At 38.9% G+C, this 22,678-nt stretch overlaps 3 protein-coding genes across 3 annotated transcripts; 1 reads left to right on the top strand and 2 right to left on the bottom strand.

Annotated features, from left to right (window-relative positions):
* Window positions 1-3,810: 3,810 nt before the first annotated feature.
* On the bottom strand, window positions 3,811-7,895 carry Capr (caprin family member). The gene is given in 5 exon segments (XM_028321616.1): window positions 3,811-5,167; window positions 5,169-5,918; window positions 6,127-6,293; window positions 6,776-6,958; window positions 7,773-7,895. Coding segments are annotated over 5 exon segments (1,770 nt in total). The 3' UTR covers window positions 3,811-4,620.
* Window positions 7,896-8,444: 549 nt separating this feature from the next.
* mtSSB (mitochondrial single stranded DNA-binding protein) lies at window positions 8,445-9,691 on the top strand. The gene is made up of 3 exons (XM_028321634.1): window positions 8,445-8,632; window positions 9,060-9,150; window positions 9,249-9,691. Exons 1-3 carry the CDS (start codon window positions 8,615-8,617, stop codon window positions 9,584-9,586), a joined length of 447 nt encoding a protein of 148 aa, XP_028177435.1. The 5' UTR covers window positions 8,445-8,614; the 3' UTR covers window positions 9,587-9,691.
* Window positions 9,692-16,279: 6,588 nt separating this feature from the next.
* Window positions 16,280-20,752, bottom strand: aop (ETS variant transcription factor anterior open). The gene is made up of 5 exons (XM_028321599.1): window positions 20,492-20,752; window positions 18,783-19,059; window positions 18,136-18,690; window positions 17,777-18,026; window positions 16,280-17,678 (listed from the first exon to the last, which is right to left on the bottom strand). Exons 2-5 carry the CDS (start codon window positions 19,048-19,050, stop codon window positions 17,327-17,329), a joined length of 1,425 nt encoding a protein of 474 aa, XP_028177400.1. The 5' UTR covers window positions 19,051-19,059; window positions 20,492-20,752; the 3' UTR covers window positions 16,280-17,326.
* Between the last annotated feature and the right edge of the window lie 1,926 nt (window positions 20,753-22,678).

The following is a 22,678-nucleotide window of genomic DNA, read 5'->3' as shown; positions in this document are numbered from 1 at the left end:
CCAAGTATAAGAAAGGAACGTAATACAGAGCAGTTTACTGTTGTCAAATGACTAGACGTTAAATATAACGACAATTTCGAGACTTTTTGTATGATTGTACAATATAGAAGTTGGTATAGAGAATCTTATTTATCAATACATTATTATATTGTTGAAAGTACAATATTGAGATCTACCAGTATTTTAACTTGATACATAAGAATAACTAATAATGCTTCGAATGGTATAAATAAATACATCAATAACAGTTATTGAATAACTCTATTTATCTATGATCAGTGTCATCAGTCAGTCGCCATTTGAGCATGCCCAGGCGAATGAACGATTCATTTGGTTGATCCACTAATTAACCTAACAGTGGGTTAGGTTAGGTTAGATTGTAATTTAACTACGTCAGATTATAATCTAACGGAATTCACAATTTTACGGTGACAGATACAAGGCTTAAGCTGTCACTTGCAAGTAACATCCGTAAATAAACAGCTTTTGTCCACGGTAAAAATAAGAAGAATAAAGAGTTTGCTTTGAGTAAATTTCAACCAAGTGCCGGTCGGGAGATTATTAGTTCTTCTTATGTTTATTTTCACTGTATTGTAAAATGCCAACACAAATCGTTGTTAGTTCATAGTTCAAGAATGATTAATGTAAATTCTTTGAATGAAATGTTTTTATTATGTGTTTTTCTACTTTTGAATAGGGAAATGTTGAAAGTTTTATACGTAATATCCGCTGTGCCACGGACACCGTCTATCAGTTAGTTAGAGTATGCGCAAAGTTGTGAATACTTTTAACTCTACATCAGACTATGTAAATACTCAGATGTTTTAAAATTATATTATACTAGCTGACCCGGCGAACTTTGTTCCGCCTTAATGGCAATAAATAAGCAGACTTTTTTTATTTCGAACGGGATAAAAAGTATCCTATGTCCTTTTCCTGGCTCTAAACTACCTCCCTGACAATTTTCAGCTAAATCGGTTCAGCCGTTCTTGAGTTATAAGTGGAGTAACTAACACGACTTTCTTTTATATATATAGATTTCATCATTTCTATCCTTCTAGCGCTATAAAACCCGACATGCAATCATAAAATTGGTCATTACTTTCAAGAGTCATATATGTTTTGCAGCATAATACGGCACAATTTCTTTGAGTATTGCTTCTGTGATTTGACTGTCTCTGTCCACTGTGACTATTGTTGTAAGACTATTGTGTCGTACTGTATTTACTGATATTTTTTTTATGTTATTGGAATATTTATATTATTTCAATTACTGTAAATAATGTCCGTGGTGCTCTTTAGTAGCGATCGCTACTAAGTCCACGGTCAGCCAGACGGGCCTTCACTATTTAGACGACTGGTTAGGTTGGTTTTAGTCATACCGCAGCACAATACAATGTAGATTGAGGATCTCTATTGTTGTAAATAACTTTTAAGTTTGTTTATTATAGTTAACTCTACTGTTTATTATCAAAATATTAGTTTTGAATTCTTTCTATTTTGAATTTGCTGTAATAATACTTAATATTGTGTAACATACATACAGGATGGTTCTAAAATATGTGAACATTCATTTAAAATAGTCTTCCTGTAGGGTAATTGAATATAACATACAGAAGTTTTAAATAAAAATGAATGATAATTCGTTAAAATTATTTCAATGCTATTTTTAGCATATTTTGCTTTGCATTTTCATGTTACGACGCGATCAAGTTTACTTCCAAATTATTTACTAATTTCTTTAATTTAGCAACTATCTGTAAGTTATGTGGCCTATTCGAAATGAAAACTGTATTATCACCACTCGTTTGCTTTATAACCTGTCACACTTCGAAACGCAGTGCTTAGTTGATACTTGTTAATAACATTGTTTTGAATAATTTATATAACTTCTAGAAATGTTCTACCATTATGTTTTATTCCAGTGTTTTATATGATCAACTATCGCTATATTTTAAACTTAGCCATTGGTTAATTGTGATAATTTTATGTATGTATTTGTAAAACTTAAACAAACTAATGATATAAAATCTTTTTGTATCTGTTGTAGTCGTTATGGAAGTTCGAAGGATCTGATTTTCTTTCAAATTTTATATTAATGTGGGCAAAAAATTACCTGACCACCCTAAAACGCACTAATTAAGTGTAACATGATTTTAGGCCTATTTTCTCGGATTTAAAAAGTTGACGCGTGCATATTGATTGCATCAAACCAGATGAGACTCTAATTGGCACTTCGTGTATCACATTCCGCATTAACGGGAGGTATGAAGCGGCATAAATTTACCGTTTTGAAACAAATCATTTTAGTCTTATATTTTAAAACCCGATTAGTCTGCCCTAACTTATAAATGAACAAAATGTGACGATATTATATTTCTACCTTAAATAAGTACAGTATGAGAAGATATTTTGTATAATTGCATTAGGTTGTATAGGTTATGATGAATTATGATTATGACAACTGCAATGATGTGGTTCATAATCCTAGTAGATTTAAGTAGCATTGTAAAAAATAACAGGTTCTTTCTGGTAATTAAAGTTAAAGAGAACTTTATTTATTTTGTTCAGATTGGACAGGTTTATGTTGATAAATACTACATCATTTCTTACTATAAGACATCCTAATAAATCGCAATTTTATCGAATAAAATCTTTCAATAGCATAACGTTTTCTTATTTACCACACACAAGAATAACTAATAACTCGTACGGCGAATACCGACGGACTGAAGCGCATTGCTGCGATTTTATAAGCTAAACTAACCTACGGTTTTTAGTTATTCTTAATCCTTTAATTACGTAGATTGAGTTGCCTGGGATATGCTTCAGAGAAGAGCTCTTAAGAATTTCCCTGAAGATATTGTGCATAAAAACCATCTTTTCTTGCATCTTAGCAGGATCTGGGACAGTATTCTACAACAGGATATTAACACCCTTGTTTTGAGTATGCAGAATCGCTGCAGATGTATCAATAGAGTCCTAGGTGGATCCACGGATTAATAATTTTAAGTTTTCAACAATTTTTATTTAAAAAAAATGTTTGTTTTGATGTTTCAAAAATAAAGTTAAGCTTGTCTGAGTTTTTCCTCTTCTAAGTTTTTTTTAAATTTAACTTTATCTAAAAGTTTATTATCAGATAAGATATAGGCTATTAAACGAGGTTTATTTTAATGTGTAGGAATCTTAACAAAAAGTTAATAGAATTTTAGTTATTATATTTATTTAAGTATAATTGAAATACCCCTAAAGTACGGCCAACTAGTAGCGATACAAAAGGTCGATACGACTGTCGAGTTGACAATATATTCTGTCTCTTCCCATCTTGTGTATTTGTCGTAATGTCTCGTTCTTCTCCCGCCAAAATATGTTAAAGTCAGACGAGTTCACCCATGGTTTGTTTACATTTGGTATCGCTTCTCGTTGGCCGTACCATCCAACATGGTCTAAAGTTTAGACCATGTTTGATGTGTGTATTATTGTGATATAACTTATATCACAGAATAATAATGAGTACTTGGTTATATGATCAACCGGCACAGTAGGTATCCTTTTTTATACATAATAGGGGCTATCGTTTTTATTAGTTGCCACTACTGGCGAACCTCCTACCGCTTCAGCGCTCTCTAGTTGTCACTGTCTTCGCCACTTGCAAAATGACTGACCTCACTATTCAGTGGCGCCAACTGGCGAGCGCTAAAATAAGATTGTTGACCGGAAATCTGACCTAGATATTTCTCTATCAGCTTGTTGTGTCCAAAAACTAATTTTCTATTTTTAGGTACTTTTCTACTAAATAAAACTATCATGGTTGTAGAATACTTTTAATTTGCTTGCACACAGCCTCTATTGAGAACAATGTTAAGAATATGTTGTGAGGAAGCTTAGACAAAACAAAAATAATAAAACTCCACAGTGATACCAATCACAAGAATCATGTGGACCAGATTCATTAAAAGTCGCAAAATCAATTCTCCTCATATTTTCTGAAATTAGTTTTACAAGATGCAATCATGTACTTTTCCAGATTAAATACATACTTAAAAACAAAATACTCAAAAATGTAGTGCCTAATAGTAGCAAAATTAAAATGTTTCAAGTTTCATTGGGTCATGAAAAATAAACATAGAATGTCTTAACACATTATGTATTACCATTTAAATAAACTGTATTAAAGTACAAAGATTATTGAGATTTGGAAAGGTCCCAGAAGACAAGTGTTTCAGTTGTGTGCATCTCCTGTACTTAAATTATCACGAGGACGAGGCACGCAAGAGGTACTGCGACAAGCGGCGGCCGGCCCGCTCCCGCCGCGTCATTTGGCCACTTGTGTGACCATAACCTATACAAGAATCTAGAATTACGTAACTTATAATAATTGCAATATATCATACATCTAAATTCAAGTAACTTATTTTTTATTGAGTTTCACGTTTTATTATTTTACTTTTTTTTTATTCTTTTTTTTAGTTTTCTTTTTTACCATAATCTCTGTTTGTTGTTACCACAGCGCGTTGTTGCCGGTGAAATCTGCCTTCCACGAATGATTTAGTCCATCATAGGTTACAGTCGGGTGACGCAGCCGCCAACGATGCGGCGCATCGTCGCGGTCCACGTGAACTATTCGACGTTTTCTGGTTTACGATTGTACTGCTGCGGGCGGGGCGCGCGCGGGGCGCCGCGGGACCCGCCGCGGGGCCCGCCCCGGCCGCGGCTCTTGAACCCGCCCTGGTAGCCGTTGTCGTTGTACCGGTCGCGGCCGCCGTTCTCGGTCTCCCGGTGATCGCCCGCGTCGCCGTTGCCGTAGTAACCGTCGTCGCCGGTGCGGTTCTGATAGCCGTCCTTGTGTCTGCTCTGGTGGCCGTCGTACTGTCTGCTCTGGTGGCCGTCCTTGGTGGCCCTGCTCTGGTACTCGCCGGCGTGTCGGCCGCGGTACCCGTCGCCGCTCTGCCTGCTCGGGAAGGCGCCGCGGCCGCGGTGGCCGTTGGGCGCGCCGCGACCGCCGCCGCGGTTGAAGCGCCTGAAGCGGTTCTGGCCGTCGCCCTGGCCCTGGGTCTTGCGGTCGGCGCCGTCGTCGCGCTCGGGGCTGGGCGCGTCCTTCCACTCGTCGGCGCTCCTGTCCTCGGGCGGGGAGGCGGGGCTGGGCGGGGCGGGGGCGGGCGGCGTGCAGGGCGGCGGGCGGCAGCGGCGCGGGCGCGGGCAGCGGCGCCACGTGCGCGGGGAGCAGCGGCGCGGGCAGCGGCAGCGCGGCGGCGGGCGGGAACGAGTGCTCCGGGTGCGGCGGGAAGTGCGGCTGCGGCGGGAGCGGCAGCGCGCCGCCGTCGGGCACGCGGACGAAGTGCTGGTTGGTGAACGTCTGAGTCGGGATCGGCGCCGGGGGCGACGCCCGGTTGGGGATCGCCGGGGGCTGGGGCGTGCCGACCGGGCTGTCGATCTCGGACTCCTGGAGGAAGAAGAAGTTCTGCGAGCCTATCACCTCGGCGATCGGTCTCTGTTGGGGATACTGCTGGGAGAAGTAGGCGTGCTCGACCTCCTGCAGCGTGATGGGCGGGAGCGGGCGCAGCGGGTAGGCGGGCGCGGGCACGACGGCGGGCGCGGGCGGCACGGGCAGCGCGGGCGGGTAGAGGCCGGGCGGCTCCGCCTCAGTCTCCTCCTCGACCGGCTCCGGCGCCTGCTCCTCGGGGACGGCGACCTGGCTCTCCTCCACCTCGCACGCGGCCTCCGGGACCCGATCGAAGTATCCGCACTCGTGTACGGAGTTAACGATCTCCTTGATGTGAGTGTAAGTGGTGCCCAGGACTTCTTTCGGTTTCCCGTCGATGATGGCGTACAAGTGCTCGGCCGCTTTGATGCTTAGATTGGGAAAAGCTGGCAAACCATCTTCCGCCACCTCATGTTTGGGAGTCACCTCAGGGTACCTGAAAATGATATATTGAAAGTTGAAACGAGATAGTGATGATGGCACAAGAAGTGAAAACATTCTACCCCTTTAGTTTAAGATAAAGTGCAATGAACAAAATGATATTATTCTATGAATGAATGTTTAGTAGGAAAGTAAAAGAGTATGCAATATTTAACCAGTTTTATGACATACTAATTTAACAAAAAAGAAATTAAATAACTTACAAATCATCCAAGATTTTTAAATCCTCTTCAGTAAGTTTAACAGCACCATTAGTACCATTAAGAAAGTCGTCTCTAGCTTCCGAGTTGCCCATTTGCATGAGGCAATCCAGAATCAACAAGACTTCCCGAATCTTATTAGTGTCAGCTGCATAACGCACCCAGGCATCCTACAGCAGAAACAAAAATGTATTTTATTTTATTTAGGATAACAAACTAGAAAAAACCTCCAGCTCATAACACAACCATTTGGTACTACTAGAACTTGCTGTTATTGAATTTAACACTGGTAGGGCCCCAAAGAAAAGGAGACATGTAAAGTGCCCCATAAGGGCTACATATTTTTATTATTAATTTTAACGTTCATAAGTGCCAAAATATTGGTCTAAGCTGACTAAAATATTTGTGATTTGATTTATAAACTACTATTTAGGAACAAACTGTATATCTCTATGGTAATAGATGGTTCATAAAACAAAATTTTTACTAGTGTCTAGGAAAAAATCACCAAAAATTATACAGGTTTTGTTTTAACAGAATAATATAACATTTTAATTATAAATGTTACAGGCTAGGCTAGTTAAATTAAGTTCTCTTCATGCAAGTAGGCATTTTTTTCCTGCCATACAGCAGCTCTACAAAGTATGTTTACCTTCTTTGCTTGCTTCTTGGCATCTCGTTCAGCTGCTGTAGCAATAGATGTAATTTGTTTCGACAAATCTCTCGCAAACTCCAAAGTTTGAGCCACTTCATCATACTTGGCAACAGCTACTCTCTGATCAGAGTTTAACTCTTTCCCAGCCTTTTGCAAGTCGCGATAAGATGTCAGCTTACTCTGAAATTGTAAGAGTTCCAAACATGTTTATTGTACAATGTTAACATTTATGTACCCTTGGGTACATTACATCTTATCATGTGATTGCGCAAAACATAATTGATTAGAACATAAACATTATGAATCATAGTGATAAAAATAAGTTTATAGAGATACTTTTCATAAGATTATGAAATGTTTATGAATAACCACAATAAGCCTCAATATTATTTTCAATAATAAATGTCTAATAAATATATTTTTAAGACCCTGTGCTGTGCACAAAGCTTAAAATCTTCATTGAATTTATCTCTTTGTAAAGCAGAATAATTTGATTATTAAGTAGTATCAGTATAGTAATACATAATTTTCCTGGCAATTAGCCCTATGAATACAATTACTTTTCGGTGAAATAAACATTTGCTACATTCAATGGTATTTTTGTAAGCAAAAGTTGTATGGTAAGACAGTAACAAATAAAGGTATTTAGATGAGATATCGGCGTAGGATTCAGTTCAATGATTCTGATGAAGAGCAATTTACTAAAGATATAATAAAAACCATCTATAACCATCTTCAATAATGTAAATAAATGTCAAAATTTTGGGCGTCATAGTTTTGTGTAGTCAACATTGGAACGAGCACATGTGTAAAAATGGCGTCAACGGTTCTCGGCAACTCATTTTACATACAAAATACGAAGCCCTACGGCATATACAGCAAAGTAAATCAAGATAACAACGTTGTCGCACAAACATTAATGAATACGAAGCATTTAAACTACTAAATGACAACAATAGGAATGAGCAACTGTATCTCTCGGTAGTTTACATACCTTTCTTTTCTCCAAATTCCTGATTTTGTGTTCAATAATCGTGATAATTTGTCGAATAGGTGAATTATCCATCGCCTCCGAAGAGGCTGGTTTTTCAGATTTTGCATTCGCAGCTGAAGGCATCCTTCACAGGCAACAACTTTTCCTGGATTGGGTGTATGGTGGTGGTGGTGGTTGAACAGATAGATAGAGATAGATTTTTATCTATCTATCATAAATCCACCAACCAAAATCAACTGAACTGTCATTTGCAAAACGACGCAAGGCGGAGAACCACAGACTAAAATAATGTTTTTGTTGCCATTATGTTGGTACTACTGAAGACCGCAGACATGACTTAAAAAATAGTGCCGGTCAAACCAAATAGTTATTAACGTTTTTACTATAAATTAATCTTTTATTATTTTTGCAAACATTAATTTTTGGACTGCCCACTGTTGGTTTAATTTAGTTTCGGTACAATTTGTATTTACTTAGTTTCAGAAACGAACGAAGAAATTAAATTGTGTACAGAATCCTAATAAGGGATTAAAGCAACCCTTTATTCTAAGCCTTACAAGAATTTTATAACTCAATACAAAAATAAATCAGCCTGTTTAATAGTTCATCTCTCAACTTACATAATCTCTGGAAAGAAAACATTCGTTTTAATTGTCTTGTCATTGTCAAAGTCAAACCTTTTCTTTGTAATCTGTGCACACAATTCTTGGTCACATTTTTTACATTTTAATTTTGCAAATAATTAATTAAATAATACCATTGTAATTGTTTATTTATCAATGTCCAGTGATTTTAAAAGTGTTATTTCTTAATTGAAGTGCAACTAGCGAGACGATATCACAATGTTTACCTACTTACAAGTAAGTCAAACTTTTGGCGCCGGCTTTCGTGTTTTCTTGCCTGTTTTTGTGTGATAAACAATTTTTTAAAATAATTTTAATGTGTTTCCATAAAATAAATAGCCTAATACAATTAAATTGTTATAATGTAATTGGTTTATTGAGCGTTCATTACACTTTAATGTACTCTGCGTTTATAACCTTTCTTTTAACTAAACTAACATTAACACAATGCATGTTTCTGGTTGGTCATTGCATAGAGAAATTGGTATACAAAATTGTAACCTGTGTGCTGCAGTAGGACGGTAGGCTCGCTTACTAATATGCTTCTTTTTCGTTTTTGTGTCATGGTGGTCACTATTGCTTTTTTTATTATTATAATTATTACAATTTAATAGGTATTTATGCAACTGTTGTACTCAAAACAAGTTATTTATTTAATTTGCAGAAAACAAGGCCGATCACCCGACTTCTCAGAGCTCCTCAAACTGGAATCCATACATCCACTGTTGTTCATGAAAGTCAGAAGTCAGAAAAAAGTAAATGAAATAATAGGAATTATGAAATTTATGTTACATTTAGCTTATTAGCTGGCTTAAAATAAGAACCGATTTTTTATATTTGATTTCTTTCACAGCTATAAATCAAGTTACATTATTGGGACGAGTGGGAGCAGATCCTCAAAAGAGAGGTTCTGAAGCACATCCAGTAATCAATTTTCCACTTGCTACTCACTTCCATTATAAGTATGAGTCTGGAGATATTCTTCAAAGAACTGATTGGCACAGAGTCAGCATTTTTAAACCTGGTCTACGCGACACAGTGTACAAATATTTGAAGAAGGGCCAGAGGGTTTATGTCACTGGAAAATTGTCATACGGAGAAGTCAAACTGGATGATGGTCAAGTAAGGACTGCTTCAACAGTGATAGCTGATGATGTAATATTCTTCCAGAACCAGCCACCTGAAGATTAAAATAAGATTTATGTTTTGTTTTAGTATTATGATAAGTAATTACTTTAGAGTGTAAGCAGGATCTGAGTGATGCTATTAATAAATTGTTGAATCTGTATCATTGTAGTCTGTGATCTTATTCATTTACTATTTACAAATCATGTTATGTTTGAGTAATGGGAACAACAAAGGATGACAATTACCTTTAATAATATGATAGTTATTCTAGCTAGGAGTATGTTTTCATGGCAGGAGCAGATAATCTAAATTTTTATTTGAGTAGATTCTATAATTTGTTGTAGTCTGTCGCATTGCACTTTTGCAGTATAGGTACTTACGTTTTCTTTACGGTCTCGTTCAAGGAGACGCGGGGCGTTAACCGGCACGGTGCGCTTAGCGGGCCGCCAGAAACACAAACATACAGGAGAGTTAGGAGCGTTCAAGGAGAAGCTATTTTGTAAGCGTTTGTTTGAATTGTGGCGTCGCATGCGACTAACGACGCCGCGTATGACGCGGCAAATGAAGCGGCGAGGGACGCCGCGAAAGACGCGGCGTGTAAACTACGGGTTTCACAATCAAATGGGGGATCGCAATATTCAATGAAGTCGCCCACTATTATAAACAAAATACAAGTTTTCTCTTGGCAACTAGTCGAACAAGACTGAAAGTCACAACGGGTGCCGCACTGAACGACGCCGTATACGCCGCTGTGTACGACGCGGCGGGCTCAGCGGCGTAAACTGCTATACCGCAATATCGTCATTTCTTTATGTTGAGTTGGTGCGTGGGACGACGTAGGCCGCTGCACGCGCCGCCTCAGCATAAACGGTAAAAACGCCCGACGCGACGGAGCACGCCGTGCCGCACGCGACATTCAACGCCCCGGTGCAGTCCTGTTGTCCTCCCCTGCTTGGCCCAACAGCCTACAGGATTTCGATTGGGGGTGGCCAACCACGGGGGACAACAGGACTGCACCAACGCCCCGCGTCTCCTTAAACGAGCCCTAAAGCTTCTTAGTTGTGTGGTGACATTATTCTATCAAGTATTGACTCAATACCACAAACAGGTGGCAGGCACCACTCAGTAGATGGCGCTGGTGTAAATCCCCGAGTACGTCGCTACTGACGCTACTGCGCACGGTGGATCGAAATGGCATTAAAGTGGACATAGGGATTTTTTCCGGAAAATCGAATTTTAAAAANAAGAATGCCAACACCTCATTTATCACTATAGTTATTACAGTTTACACACTTCACAGTATTGGTAGACATTTTTCTCTCTCGCGAACGAATGAGTCACCGCTTCAACGACAAGCGGTGCGCGCGCGCGTCCGTATGCAGTCACACGAGACTCGAGACTCGATCGACTCGATTATGCATTTTTCGATAAAACGAGCCTTTCATGCTTAAAAAAAATATGACAAGAAAATTTGTATGGAGAAAAATCTTTTTTATTTTTTTTCTGGCTACTGTTGCAAACTGTAGCGGTCAAACCTTATGTAGTCGTAAGTACCTATGGTGCCTAACATTACTACATAAATACTTTTTGCGGGCACGCGCGGCCTAGCGAGTAATGGACATGCAAAATTTTAAAATTTTTTATTTATTCATTATTGATTTTAATGCATTTAAAGTAATTATTAATAGATAAATATACTTAGTCTAACTTACTACAGCCCCCTATTACCTCATTTCATGCTAAAACCTTTCAAACTAGAACCTAAGATTGTAGGTACTAGGTAGCCTAAGTCGATTATTGTTAGTATAATATTCACTACTGGTCTACTGGTTATCGTGTAAGATAGATTAGGTAGATATCAACCCTTTGCCGAGGTATATACCTACTTCTTGGCACTTATAATACCGACATACATGATTAAAAAAAGTCTTCAAGCAAGAACCCTTGACTTCAATGGTTATGAAAGATTTTTTAACTTTCTAGAGTAGTCCTGAATAGATCCTTAAATCATTTTGACTGTCATAATCGATTACAGTAGGTAGTGGGTTCAGTAAGGGTTTCAACCCATATGGTAAACAATACATTTTTATGGCTCTCCATTCAGTTAGTCAAATAATTCCATCATAAATGGAAATATCCGTAACCCTCTTCTACACATTATTCATCATCCATCATCATTTCAACCATTGAACGTCCACTGCTTAACATAGGCCTCCCCCAATGATTTCCACAATGGCCGCTTGGTGGTGCCCTGCATCCACCGCCTTCCTGCTACCTTTATGAGATCGTCNTACATTCTAAGCAATCTTCTTCCTGTGCAAGAGATGTAAGTTTGTGTAGCATTTTATGAATTTTCCACATTCTTACAATCTACTAGCCAAATAAGGGGTTTTACACAAAACTGAGAATCGACGCGATGAGAATTCGCAACGCAAAAAGAATTGCTATTGGAAGACACAAGTTCACAGTTTCAGTACAAGCCCTTAATGGCCTAATGGGTAACACGAAACTAAATCTGTCGCGGATTTTATTGTTGTTACTACGAGAGTTAGTAATCTAATGTACTGCAACTGCATTATTAGTTAGCAAATACCCTTGCTATCACTTTTGTGTCGAGATAAATAAAAGATTGAGCTGCAGCATTGAGTTATAATGTACTACGTACTAGAGAAGACATGTCAACTAGACTGTTTCTGGCATGTAAATAGGTCCACGGACCGAAATACAATTAGTATGTGCTCAGCGGTTGCTGTGACAACACGCTTGAGTGCAGTTTTGTTTTTTGAAATATGCCATCCTATAGACGAAAATACTGTTCAAATAACTCCAGATACATATTAAGTAAAAATCAAGGAATGACTTTTTACCATTAAGTTGTACATTTATGCACTTTNATTGTATTTTAGTTCTTTTTTTTAGAAAAAGCTTCGATTACGGTACTAGAAAGTGATTTTATCGTTAGGTGACAATGTTATCTATTCTCAGAATCTGTTAAACCCTTTCTTTCCTATCAGCACATGACTTTAAAACAACAATGAAGTTACTCATACCTCGTAAATAACGTGTTTTGCGAATAAGCAGATAATGGTCAGGGGTAGGGGGTAAAAAACAGATAAGGATTGTTTATTTGTTTTAAATTTAGTTTGTGCTGTGTAACGTCACCAATAACATTCAACTTTAAATGCGGTTTTTAACATGTAATTACAATGGAAGCTATTGTGAAGTGTTAAGAGCGTTTACGCCGTGGCGCAAAAACAGTACTTTTTCAACCCGTTACAATCATTAACCAGTTACATTACAAATATGTTATAGGCATAAATAATTAGGCAATTTTGTCGTCTAAATAGTTAGTTGAGATAATATTTCGATTAGTATAGTATTTAAGAATTCTATCAAGATAAGTCCTCACAGGTTTTCAAATTTCCACTTTAGCGTCAGTTTACAAGCTGATTTTTTTATAAAAATACTGTGAAAATGATATAACAAACATTTATATCCTATAGCATAGGTCCTTTAGGCAAATAGTTAGTTGAGAAAATTCTTAGATTTAAGCATTTTACAATAAGAAATCACAAATTCAAAGAACGTGAAATACCCAAAAATCAAAGTGATTTTTACACCATTATTCTTCTTGATGATGGACAACTGTCATCCCATCAAAAACAATACTTGTCAAAAAAACCAAGTCTCGCAACTCAGTTGTTCTAGGGTAAAAAGTTGTGAGATCCATGTAATACCAAGTCCAGGCCAGGAAATCTTTAACGTTTTACATAAATTATTGACTTGGCCATCGCACTAAATAATTTTATTTACACGTGTTTTCATGCGATGGCCAAGTCAANTCGCCGCTAAAGCGCCGCGCGAGCTGCCCGCTTGTTTCGAGAACGGGTCTGCGTTGCCCGCCCCGCTCCAGCGCCGCCGCCGCTCCCGCCCCGCTGCCCGCTAAGTTCGAGGCTGAGGCCTAACTGCTACACCCCAATATCGTCATTTCTTTATGTTGAGTTGGTGCGTGGGACGACGTAGGCCGCTGCACGCGCCGCCTCAGCATAAACGGTAAAAACGCCCGACGCGACGCTCAACGCTTGTATTTCGACATCCTGTTGGCTCCCCCAGGGTGGCCAACCAGTATTCTATCAAGTATTGACTCAATACCACAAACAGGTGGCAGGCACCACTCAGTAGATGGCGCTGGTGTAAATCCCCGAGTACGTCGCTACTGACGCTACTGCGGGTGCCTCGTTTTGTGCGGACACAGGTCATGCCCACCTCAGAATGGTCTAGTGCTCACCCCAGAAAATCATAAAAATAGAAAATCCACATACCTACTTTATGATACTAATCGCACGGTTTTTTGCGCTCCTCCTTACGGACAATCTTTTATTTTTCATTAAGTCGTTTTAAAATAACGTTGATATCGTCATAACAACACAACACCTCGCACGGTATTTCACTTTTCTCTGATTCTGTCGTTCTCGAGCAGCTTTTTTGTGCTACGGAATGCTGATGTCATGGCCATTCGGATTTACTACGTTGCGGCAGGCCTGGCTCACTCCGCGCGGNAATTTTCATTAGTTTGAAAAAGTGAAAAATACGAGTAGAGTATTTTTTGATAAGTTAACTGACGGACTAATTAAAACTCTTGCTTTTTGACCCAGGCAACATCCCCACTTGGTGGGGGCACTGCCGTGCCCCCAGATCTATCTCTTCCCCAATTTTTAAGAAGAAACAGTGATTGGCTTGAATCTCCAATTAACTGGTCTGGCAACTAGTTTTTAATGAAGACAAAATTGAGGAAAATGTTCTGTTTCTGAGTTAATTTATGTAACGTGTAATACATCTTTTTTCTGTTTCTGAGTTAATTTATGTAACGGTTTGCTCGGGATAAAGGAAGTAGTCGATGCATGTAGTGTAGAAGTTGGCATGTTTTCTGTAATAGCATCTATATTTGATGTTGTTTTTTCACTAGGTTCAGTAATTGAACCAACATTTTCCTCAATTTTGTCTTCATCAAAAACTAGTTGCCAGACCCAGTTAATTGGAGATTCAAGGCAATCACTGTTTCTACTTAAAAATTGGGGAAGAGATAGATGACAGTTTGTCCATCGTCCATTAAGATTAGTACAAAAATTCCGGCAAACTTTTTTTATCTTAACACTGTTTTCTTCTGACAAATGTACCATTTTCTGCTAAAGGTGATTATAAAGTTCCTCACTGTCCATGAAAGGTTTTAAGGTATTTCTTAAGACTACGAACAAATCTATATTATTCACAATAGCTTCCATTGTAATTACATGTTAAAAACCGCATTTAAAGTTAAATGTTATTGGTGACGTTACACAGCCCAAACTAAATTTAAAACAAATAAACAATCCTTATCTGTTTTTTACCCCCCACCCCTGACCATTATCTGCTTATTCGCAAAACACGTTATTTACGAGGTATGAGTAACTTCATTGTTGTTTTAAAGTCATGTGCTGATAGGAAAGAAAGGGTTTAACAGATTCTGAGAATAGATAACAATGTCACCTAACGATAAAATCACTTTCTAGTACCGTAATCGAAGCTTTTTCTAAAAAAAAGAACTAAAATACAATTACAAGAAGAGTCAATTTTAATTTTTTTCGGAATCTTTTAACAGGCTAAGTTGCGGTTTGGAGCAGCTGGAAATAGCTTAGAATATTAATAAATAATGCAGTTATACCGACCTAGGTTGTTTCAAGTCACGATCTAGCAGGTCTTCGGAGAAAATTAGCACTTTATGTCTCGTTTCATACAAAAAGAACACAAATTATTTTTTTTAAGCAAAAGTATCAGGTTTAGAGAAAAATGTGATATGACATGTCGTGATGAGTGAGCAAAGGACTATCGATTGGCAATTTTTAAAATTCGATTTTCCGGAAAAAATCCCTATGTCCACTTTAATGCCATTTCGATCCACCGTGCTGCGGGTGCCTCGTTTTGTGTGGACACAGGTCATGCCCACCTCAGAATGGTCTAGTGCTCACCCCAGAAAATCTTAAAAATAGAAAATCCACATACTTTATGATACTAATCGAACGGTTTTTTGCGCTCCTCCTTACGGAAAATCTTTTATTTTTCATTAAAAAATTTCAACGAAAGTCGTTTTAAAATAACGTTGATATCATCATAACAACACAACACCTCTTGCACGGTATTTCACTTTTCTCTGATTCTGTCGTTCTCGAGCAGCTTTTTTGTGCTACGGGATGCTGATGATATGGCCATTCGGATTTACTACGTTGCGGCCATCATTGAGCAGACCCCGGTGCGGTTCGGAAAGTGTTGCTGTTCGGAATTCTTTATATTTAATCATTGGCGATTCTATAAATTCTTGTTAACTTTAAATCCCTTTAAAGAAAAACGAAACATGTTGTTCACTCTGCAGAGAATTCTCAGTCTCATAGATTCTCATTTCCTACATAATACTAAGAATCCTCAGTTTTAAAAAGGTATGAAAGAATATTATGCTTTCTCCTATCTGAATTCATAATAATAGAAATATTAATTGCGTTAATATTTTTCGATTAAGCGTATCGAGGCGTATTTGGGCGTTAAATAAAATAATTTATTGAGATAACGTTATTTCCATTTATTTTAAGTTATAATAAATCTGACACAATATTGAATATGAAACATGTTTATAATATTGTGTACAAACAAGTTGGAAATTATGGCATGCACTTGCCGAAATAGAAATTATTGTAAAAATACAAACTCAGTTGTAATTCTTACTCATAAACTAGGTACTTTGATAAAGCTCCACTTTTGTTTTACAAATCATACATACTCTCTTTACAGTCTGTTTCTTATAATCTATCTTACGTCTAGCCTTAAATAATATTTACAAAACATAGCTTTACTCTATGACGTTTACCTATATTGATAAAAGAGATCACAGAAAATTGTAGCTGGAAATCTTTGAGTAAAAGCCCTAGCATACTCTATGTCTACCACTTTATTTTTATCACAGTGGACGTTTTTTGTAGATTTAAAGGCATTTTTAAGTAATAGATTGTTTGCTATTATTGTCTTTTTTATGTCCCAAACACCTATTTATTAAGCCCTTTACATACACAATAATGTGAAATCAGCTACATAGTGGCAATCAATGTGACATTTTAATAAGGGTATTTGGAAGTGAATTAAATGTGGTAGATTGTATGACGTGTTTTCTGATCATGCTACAATTGAAATGTTTGCCAAATATATTCCATGGAAGACTATAAACTCTAAATTTTAATGATAATAATATTCTCTTCACGAGTTTTCAATTTAACTCTTTTTAGAATTTTATAACCAAAGATAAACATAGTTACAAACTAATTAAATTACAAAATGCATTAATGAGCGCGTAGGTGCCACGCTCATACAGGATTTTGGCAACATTTTTCTACCGCTGCGAGATGTCGGCAGTCATGTCAGTGGTCCATTGCACAAATATTAAAATATAGTCTTTATTATGACTTTAACACACATAAACTCTTGTCCGCTTTTGCTAACTATTTAGGTAATTGACACTATTAGATAAAATCACTTGGCACAAAGGCATCATTTAAGGTCCATACCCTGTTTGACTCCGCAGGCCTAATCTGTCGAAGTTCTCTCAATCGAGCTGTTTTTAACATAAACGTATATTGAGATGACTTTTTGATCATTATTATGTAAAGGAAGACTTTTTAGCTTTTTGAGAGAAATTCGACTAGAATTTTCGTGGCTGGAGTCATTCACACTTGTTAATGTCGCAATACACTGTAATTGTTCAGCGTCTTAAGTATTTAAAAATCATTGTTCACATTTTTCACTTCTTAAGTTTAGCGCATAATTTTCAGCACTATATTCTACTGGTTCACGCTTTGGCATCAAATTGTCACCGATGAGGGCACTGATGCGATGTTTGTCATGTTGCGAGGGCGCCGACGTGGGGTCAGGGCGCGCGCGCTTCCTCCAGGGCTCTGATGCAGTTATACTTAAGTCGGTTGGCATGTCTTCGTCAACAATTTCTTCATCACAACGTTCTTCTTTCATCTCTGATTTTACCACAGTCTGTTGTGGTACAACTCTCGTTGGGCTCATTTGTTGACGCAAGAGTGAAATGTTCTTGATGTTTTTCAGTTCAGTTGGGTTCCTGAGAAACCTGAAAAAAGGAAAGAAAAATTCAGTTAGTTTCTGTGATATGATGTAGAATTCATAGTGTGGAAGAAACATTTTCTGTGAATAAGCGTGTGTACTTACTGGTAGCAATGTCGTTCTCCTTGCACTTTACGAAGAATGTTGACACGATAGTAGTATCTCAAAGCACGCGACATCTTGTCGTAGTTCATTGAAAGATGATTCTTCTGGATTCCCCAGAGTTTAGCTAGTCCAGCTGGGTCCACAATTTTGAATACACCAGTTTCCCGGTTCTTCCAGGCGATGTAGTTTGTGTAACGCTGTGTAGGATCATTAAGTAGCTGTTGCAGAAAGTCCCACAGAAGTCTGCCATCTGAAATTAATGAAAAGATAAATGTTAGCCAATGTTTGTTGGAGTATAATATTTATAAAATTACATTTTATGCATTATGATTTTTATCTGTCGATTCAGTAATACTTACTCGTATTCGATTCAGGCATGTCATTCGGGAAGAACTCCCTATGTTGAGCGCGGTAATGCGAATGTTGCGTTGCGTGTGTTTGCGGCGCAGGACTTGCAAGCGGAACTTCTTTCGGTGACCGTGGAGGTGGGACAAACTGTGCCTCTTCGTCTGAGTCAGAGTGGTTGCTTCCAGAGCTGGCAGCTTGAACCTGAGTTAGGACTGATGGAGCATAGGTAGGACCGTAGTTAACTGTGTCTCCGCGCTGCGGACTGCCGGAGCTGTCTACGGAAGGAGCTGGGCTTAATGTTACAGAGTTGGGTTGGGCTGCTGCAGCAGCGGCCGCACTGTGGAAGTGGTGGAAACCGTCCACAGCCCATGTGGGAGTCGGAGGATGCGAGTGTGGGGAAGGTGGGTAAGGAGCGGCTCTAGCCGTCGGTGTTACTGGCGAAGAGGGCACTCTCCCCAATAGGGCAGCATCGCGCACTAACATCTGAAGAACATTGTGCAAAACGTCACCAGCGCCAGGGCAACGTTCTCCCAAATCTGTCTTTGTTAATAGGCACAACGCCTTACCTGCAGACAAAGAAAATAACATTTACATAATTTGAGGACTCTATTGGGTGATAAATCGAATCGTCAAAACAATTTATTTTGTCGTTACTTACCATTCATTTGGAAGAGGTCCATATCGAAATTTGGTAAATCAAATTCCCTTTCGCACCATTTGAGAAAGACTACAACGTCTTCTCTGGTCCAAAGTCTTGGTTCTGGGGGTAGACCAGCTGGCAGTTGAGCCTTGGTGTCACCAAGGGGAGAGGGAGGCGGTGGGGCCCACGGCAGGGGGTATCTCCACAGCAGCTCCGTCGGGCTGAATGGCAGCGGCAGCCGCTCCATGCTTGGCCCAGAAGGCAGTTGCAAGCTAACTACTTTCATAACGACAATCTGTAACAAACAAAATGATTTCATTAGACGCTTGTTTCCGGCATTCAACGAGTTTTAAAACGGGATTTTGAAAGCCAATTAATTAAATAATCATTGTGGAACAAGTACATAATTGGATTTAACTAAGGTATATGAAAAACGTTGGTGCTATTTTATGTATTGTGGTTATAATAAATGCAAATGCTGACGGGAAACAAGTCCAAAATATCCTATAGATTCGCATGAAAATATACGTAAATTAATAAGTATAGGTATAGTTATATTATTTAGGGAAAATTCCTGACCCGATCTAATTAATGATGTAAGTAGGTCTGTCATAATACAAAGTTGTGTTATAATAATAGTTTAACAGTGAACGTTAATAGTAAAATAAATACTCAAACGCATGTAAACAATGAAAAATTATTCACAAAAATTTTGAAAATATTATTTCTGAAGAAAAATTACATAATCTAAATATTTTATCCAAATGTTTATTAAGTGCTATTATTGTAATCGAAGTAGGTAGCTAACAAGATGTTACACAATATGTATAGTATAAAATATTCGTAATACGTAATACATAGTTGTATTTCAGTTAGGGTCGTAAACAATGTGTGCAGTGTAATGCAATACTGACGAGTTTCCATGCGGCGCCGGCCATACTTTAGATACTTTGTTTATTTGGATCATTCAATATGTACTAGTATGATTAGATTACAACGAAACTACACACGAATATAGACTATTTTATGTTACTCGTATTCCATTAATTAAAATCTGGTATTTCATATAATAAATTGGGCAACTGCGAATATTTTCAGATAATTCTTTGAGCTAGGCACTTTTGTGATTCTTTTCGTCAAAGGTTATCTTTGTTAGATAACCCACGTTTTATCACAGGGTTTTTACACATATGAAACCTGTCAAAAAGAGTTGTTGAGAGAGGATTTTTTACTAATGTCAACGTAGTCTTATAAAAAACCGTACCATTATGTTACAAAACAAACAGCGCAAAATAAATAAGTGTAAAAGATTTCCGAAAGTGATAAATTTAGGGTTGTCACCTGCTGGTTGCAATTTTTGTAGGGATGAATGGGACATCGTTACAATACGGGGGCGAGTATTATTATTATGCGTTGGCTTATCCGAGGGGATAACCTAAGAGAAAAAATAATTAGAGGGAAGCATGTGTAGGCCGCATAATTTATCCGGTTGTTACATGATACAAAGATGCTACCCCTAGGACTTGTTTTGATATTGCAGTTGCATGTTATCCTTGTTAGTAGTGTCCTAGAAGTTAGGATAAAAGGTGCAGTTTTATGTGTTTGAAGTTCCGCGCCGGATTTGAAGTTCATATCACGAGGCACCAGTGCACTAACGTCCTTATCGGGCGCGGTCGGAAATGCGTGAGTCCGCGATATCGCGGTGTGCGATAAGCACCGCTACTTACCGGCTGAGCTGATCCGGAACTGGTTGCGTCGTTAAAAATCCTAATTGAAGACTTATGCAGCAGATTTCAGCACACATACATCGTCACAACACCAGTAGCACAATATCCAGAGTTCACAGAGCACCAGACACACGCGTAGCAGCGGCGGTCCCTCCAAACGTGTCGTGTTACGGCACGCCGTAAACCAGCAGCGAATCTGAGGGATCGAGCTCGCAGACAAGCGTCGCGGGCAACTCTCCGACGCGGACTGATGATGCGGTGGCGGCGCGGGCGGACGCGCGCCCGGCCCCCCCGTGCGCCCCGGCCGTCGCGCCGCACCGCCTCACATATTGCCGAGATAAAACTTCGGGAGCGAGACCAAGACCCATTTTTAACTAAAAGTACACCGCTACTCGCTAGCAATGTTTCCGCAAACCGTTATCAGGATAGCTCAGTGTTGACATACGCCCTATAGTTGTTGGATGGTTGTCTTTTGACTTATATCCGAAAGCAAGATGTTGATAGCACAAAACACATTCTTAGGGCACGCGGAAGTGCTAGCCGTGCGGTAGGATTACGTCAGCGCGCCAGTTTTTAATAACTCGCATTATTTCCTTGTTTGTAGAGTAATCGCGAGTGCGACACGTTCACACGACTTGTTTTTTCTCGTTCATACGTATGCAGATATCTGGCTTAATTATTTGCGAAGTTTAATGAACAGTTGTTCAAGTAATATATCTTTCTACAAATGTAAGAACGTAAAACTTCAATGTTCTACATATTTTTATAGCCAATGATATCAGATGTAGGCCTTTATGTAGTTGAGACAATGTTGTCATTGGGTATGTTGCTGGTTGATGGGTTCATGATGTCGTGGCAGTATTGAGACAAAGCACAGGAAACGTCTGAGCAGCCGGACGGCAGTTTCCTGGTGCAGAGCGAGACAATATGATCGCCAACCGGTTTGAGCTGAGCTCATTCGGTCCAGCTAAGTGAGTATAATAATATGTTTGTATCCACAGTTCTAATGATTCACGTCATTTAATATTTTAAAGCGCATTGCATTATTAGGTCCGCTGTGAAGAAATCTTTCTGCATCTTCCTACGTAAAGTTTCAAAACATTCTCGTATTGTTTAGCTTTCGCCTGTATTGATTTGATTGTTTATGGAAAAAAATATTTCGTTTACAGTCTTAGTTCTCTCATAATGTTCATTAGCTATAATACGTGATATTGTATCTATCACCATATTGCCTAGTTCTGCAGTATGACTGTTCATGAAAAATAGACATGTCTGCATTTCAGCGTTGAGTCATTGCATATTTGTGAGGTGTTGGTTGACTTGGGCAGCGTTCCTTGTTTTGAACTCGGCGAGCGTCGGTGGGCACCGGGTACTGGGTAGCCAAACGTCGGGCGGGTTATCTTGTGTGCCCTGGCCGCCGTCCCACTACCGGTTCGAGACAGAAATATTCGGCAGCCAAGACGGAAGTGGCCTCGGAATCTTTACCTGTTGCTCCCTTCGCCCGCTCCGCGTTCCCGCCATCGCTCCGTCTCTTTCTCGCGCTGGTATTTCGGCGGTTGTTGGTGCGCGTCGTGGCGGCACGCAGCCGACCATCGTGGAGTTATGTGCAGTAATTTGGAGAATAAAAGACTATGATGTTCGTCCATACGTGACCGTGACCGCAGTTCTTGCCGCTACTTTCTTTGTCAACGTTATGATGTTACGTAGTTATCTAATAATGTTTCATCAGTTCATGTTATCGCATATAGTTTGTTGTGAGTAGGATAACTTGTATTTTGTAAATGCTATAACTGCTGTGCGTAGCGGTTTTCGTTTATATTTAGATTTTGACTATTGGTTAACGGTATTGTATGAGGTTATTAATTCAGTGATAATAATTAACTTATAAGCTTTTAGTTCTCGTAAAAAGTGTTTAATATGCGTAAAGCTATTCATGTGTGTTTGTGTATCTACTTAGATGAAAAGTATACGGGATAAGACGCTAAACATATTGGGAACCTAAAATACTATCATGGTTATACTAACTTCAAATATATCAGAGCAAAACTAAATGACAAACATCGCAATAAAACATGATAACATCAAGTCAGTATGAGAAATTGCACATAAGATGGTGAGCAGGAGGCACAGGTTGAAATACCTATTTATTATTTCGAGATGGCGGTGGTGGCTCCGGCGGAATGCGAC

The sequence above is a fragment of the Ostrinia furnacalis genome, unplaced genomic scaffold (genome assembly GCF_004193835.3).
Source record: "Ostrinia furnacalis isolate ACB-3 unplaced genomic scaffold, ASM419383v2 OfSCF7556, whole genome shotgun sequence".
NCBI classification, from domain to species: Eukaryota; Metazoa; Arthropoda; class Insecta; order Lepidoptera; family Crambidae; genus Ostrinia; species Ostrinia furnacalis.
This window is presented reverse-complemented; position numbering and strand designations above follow the sequence as displayed.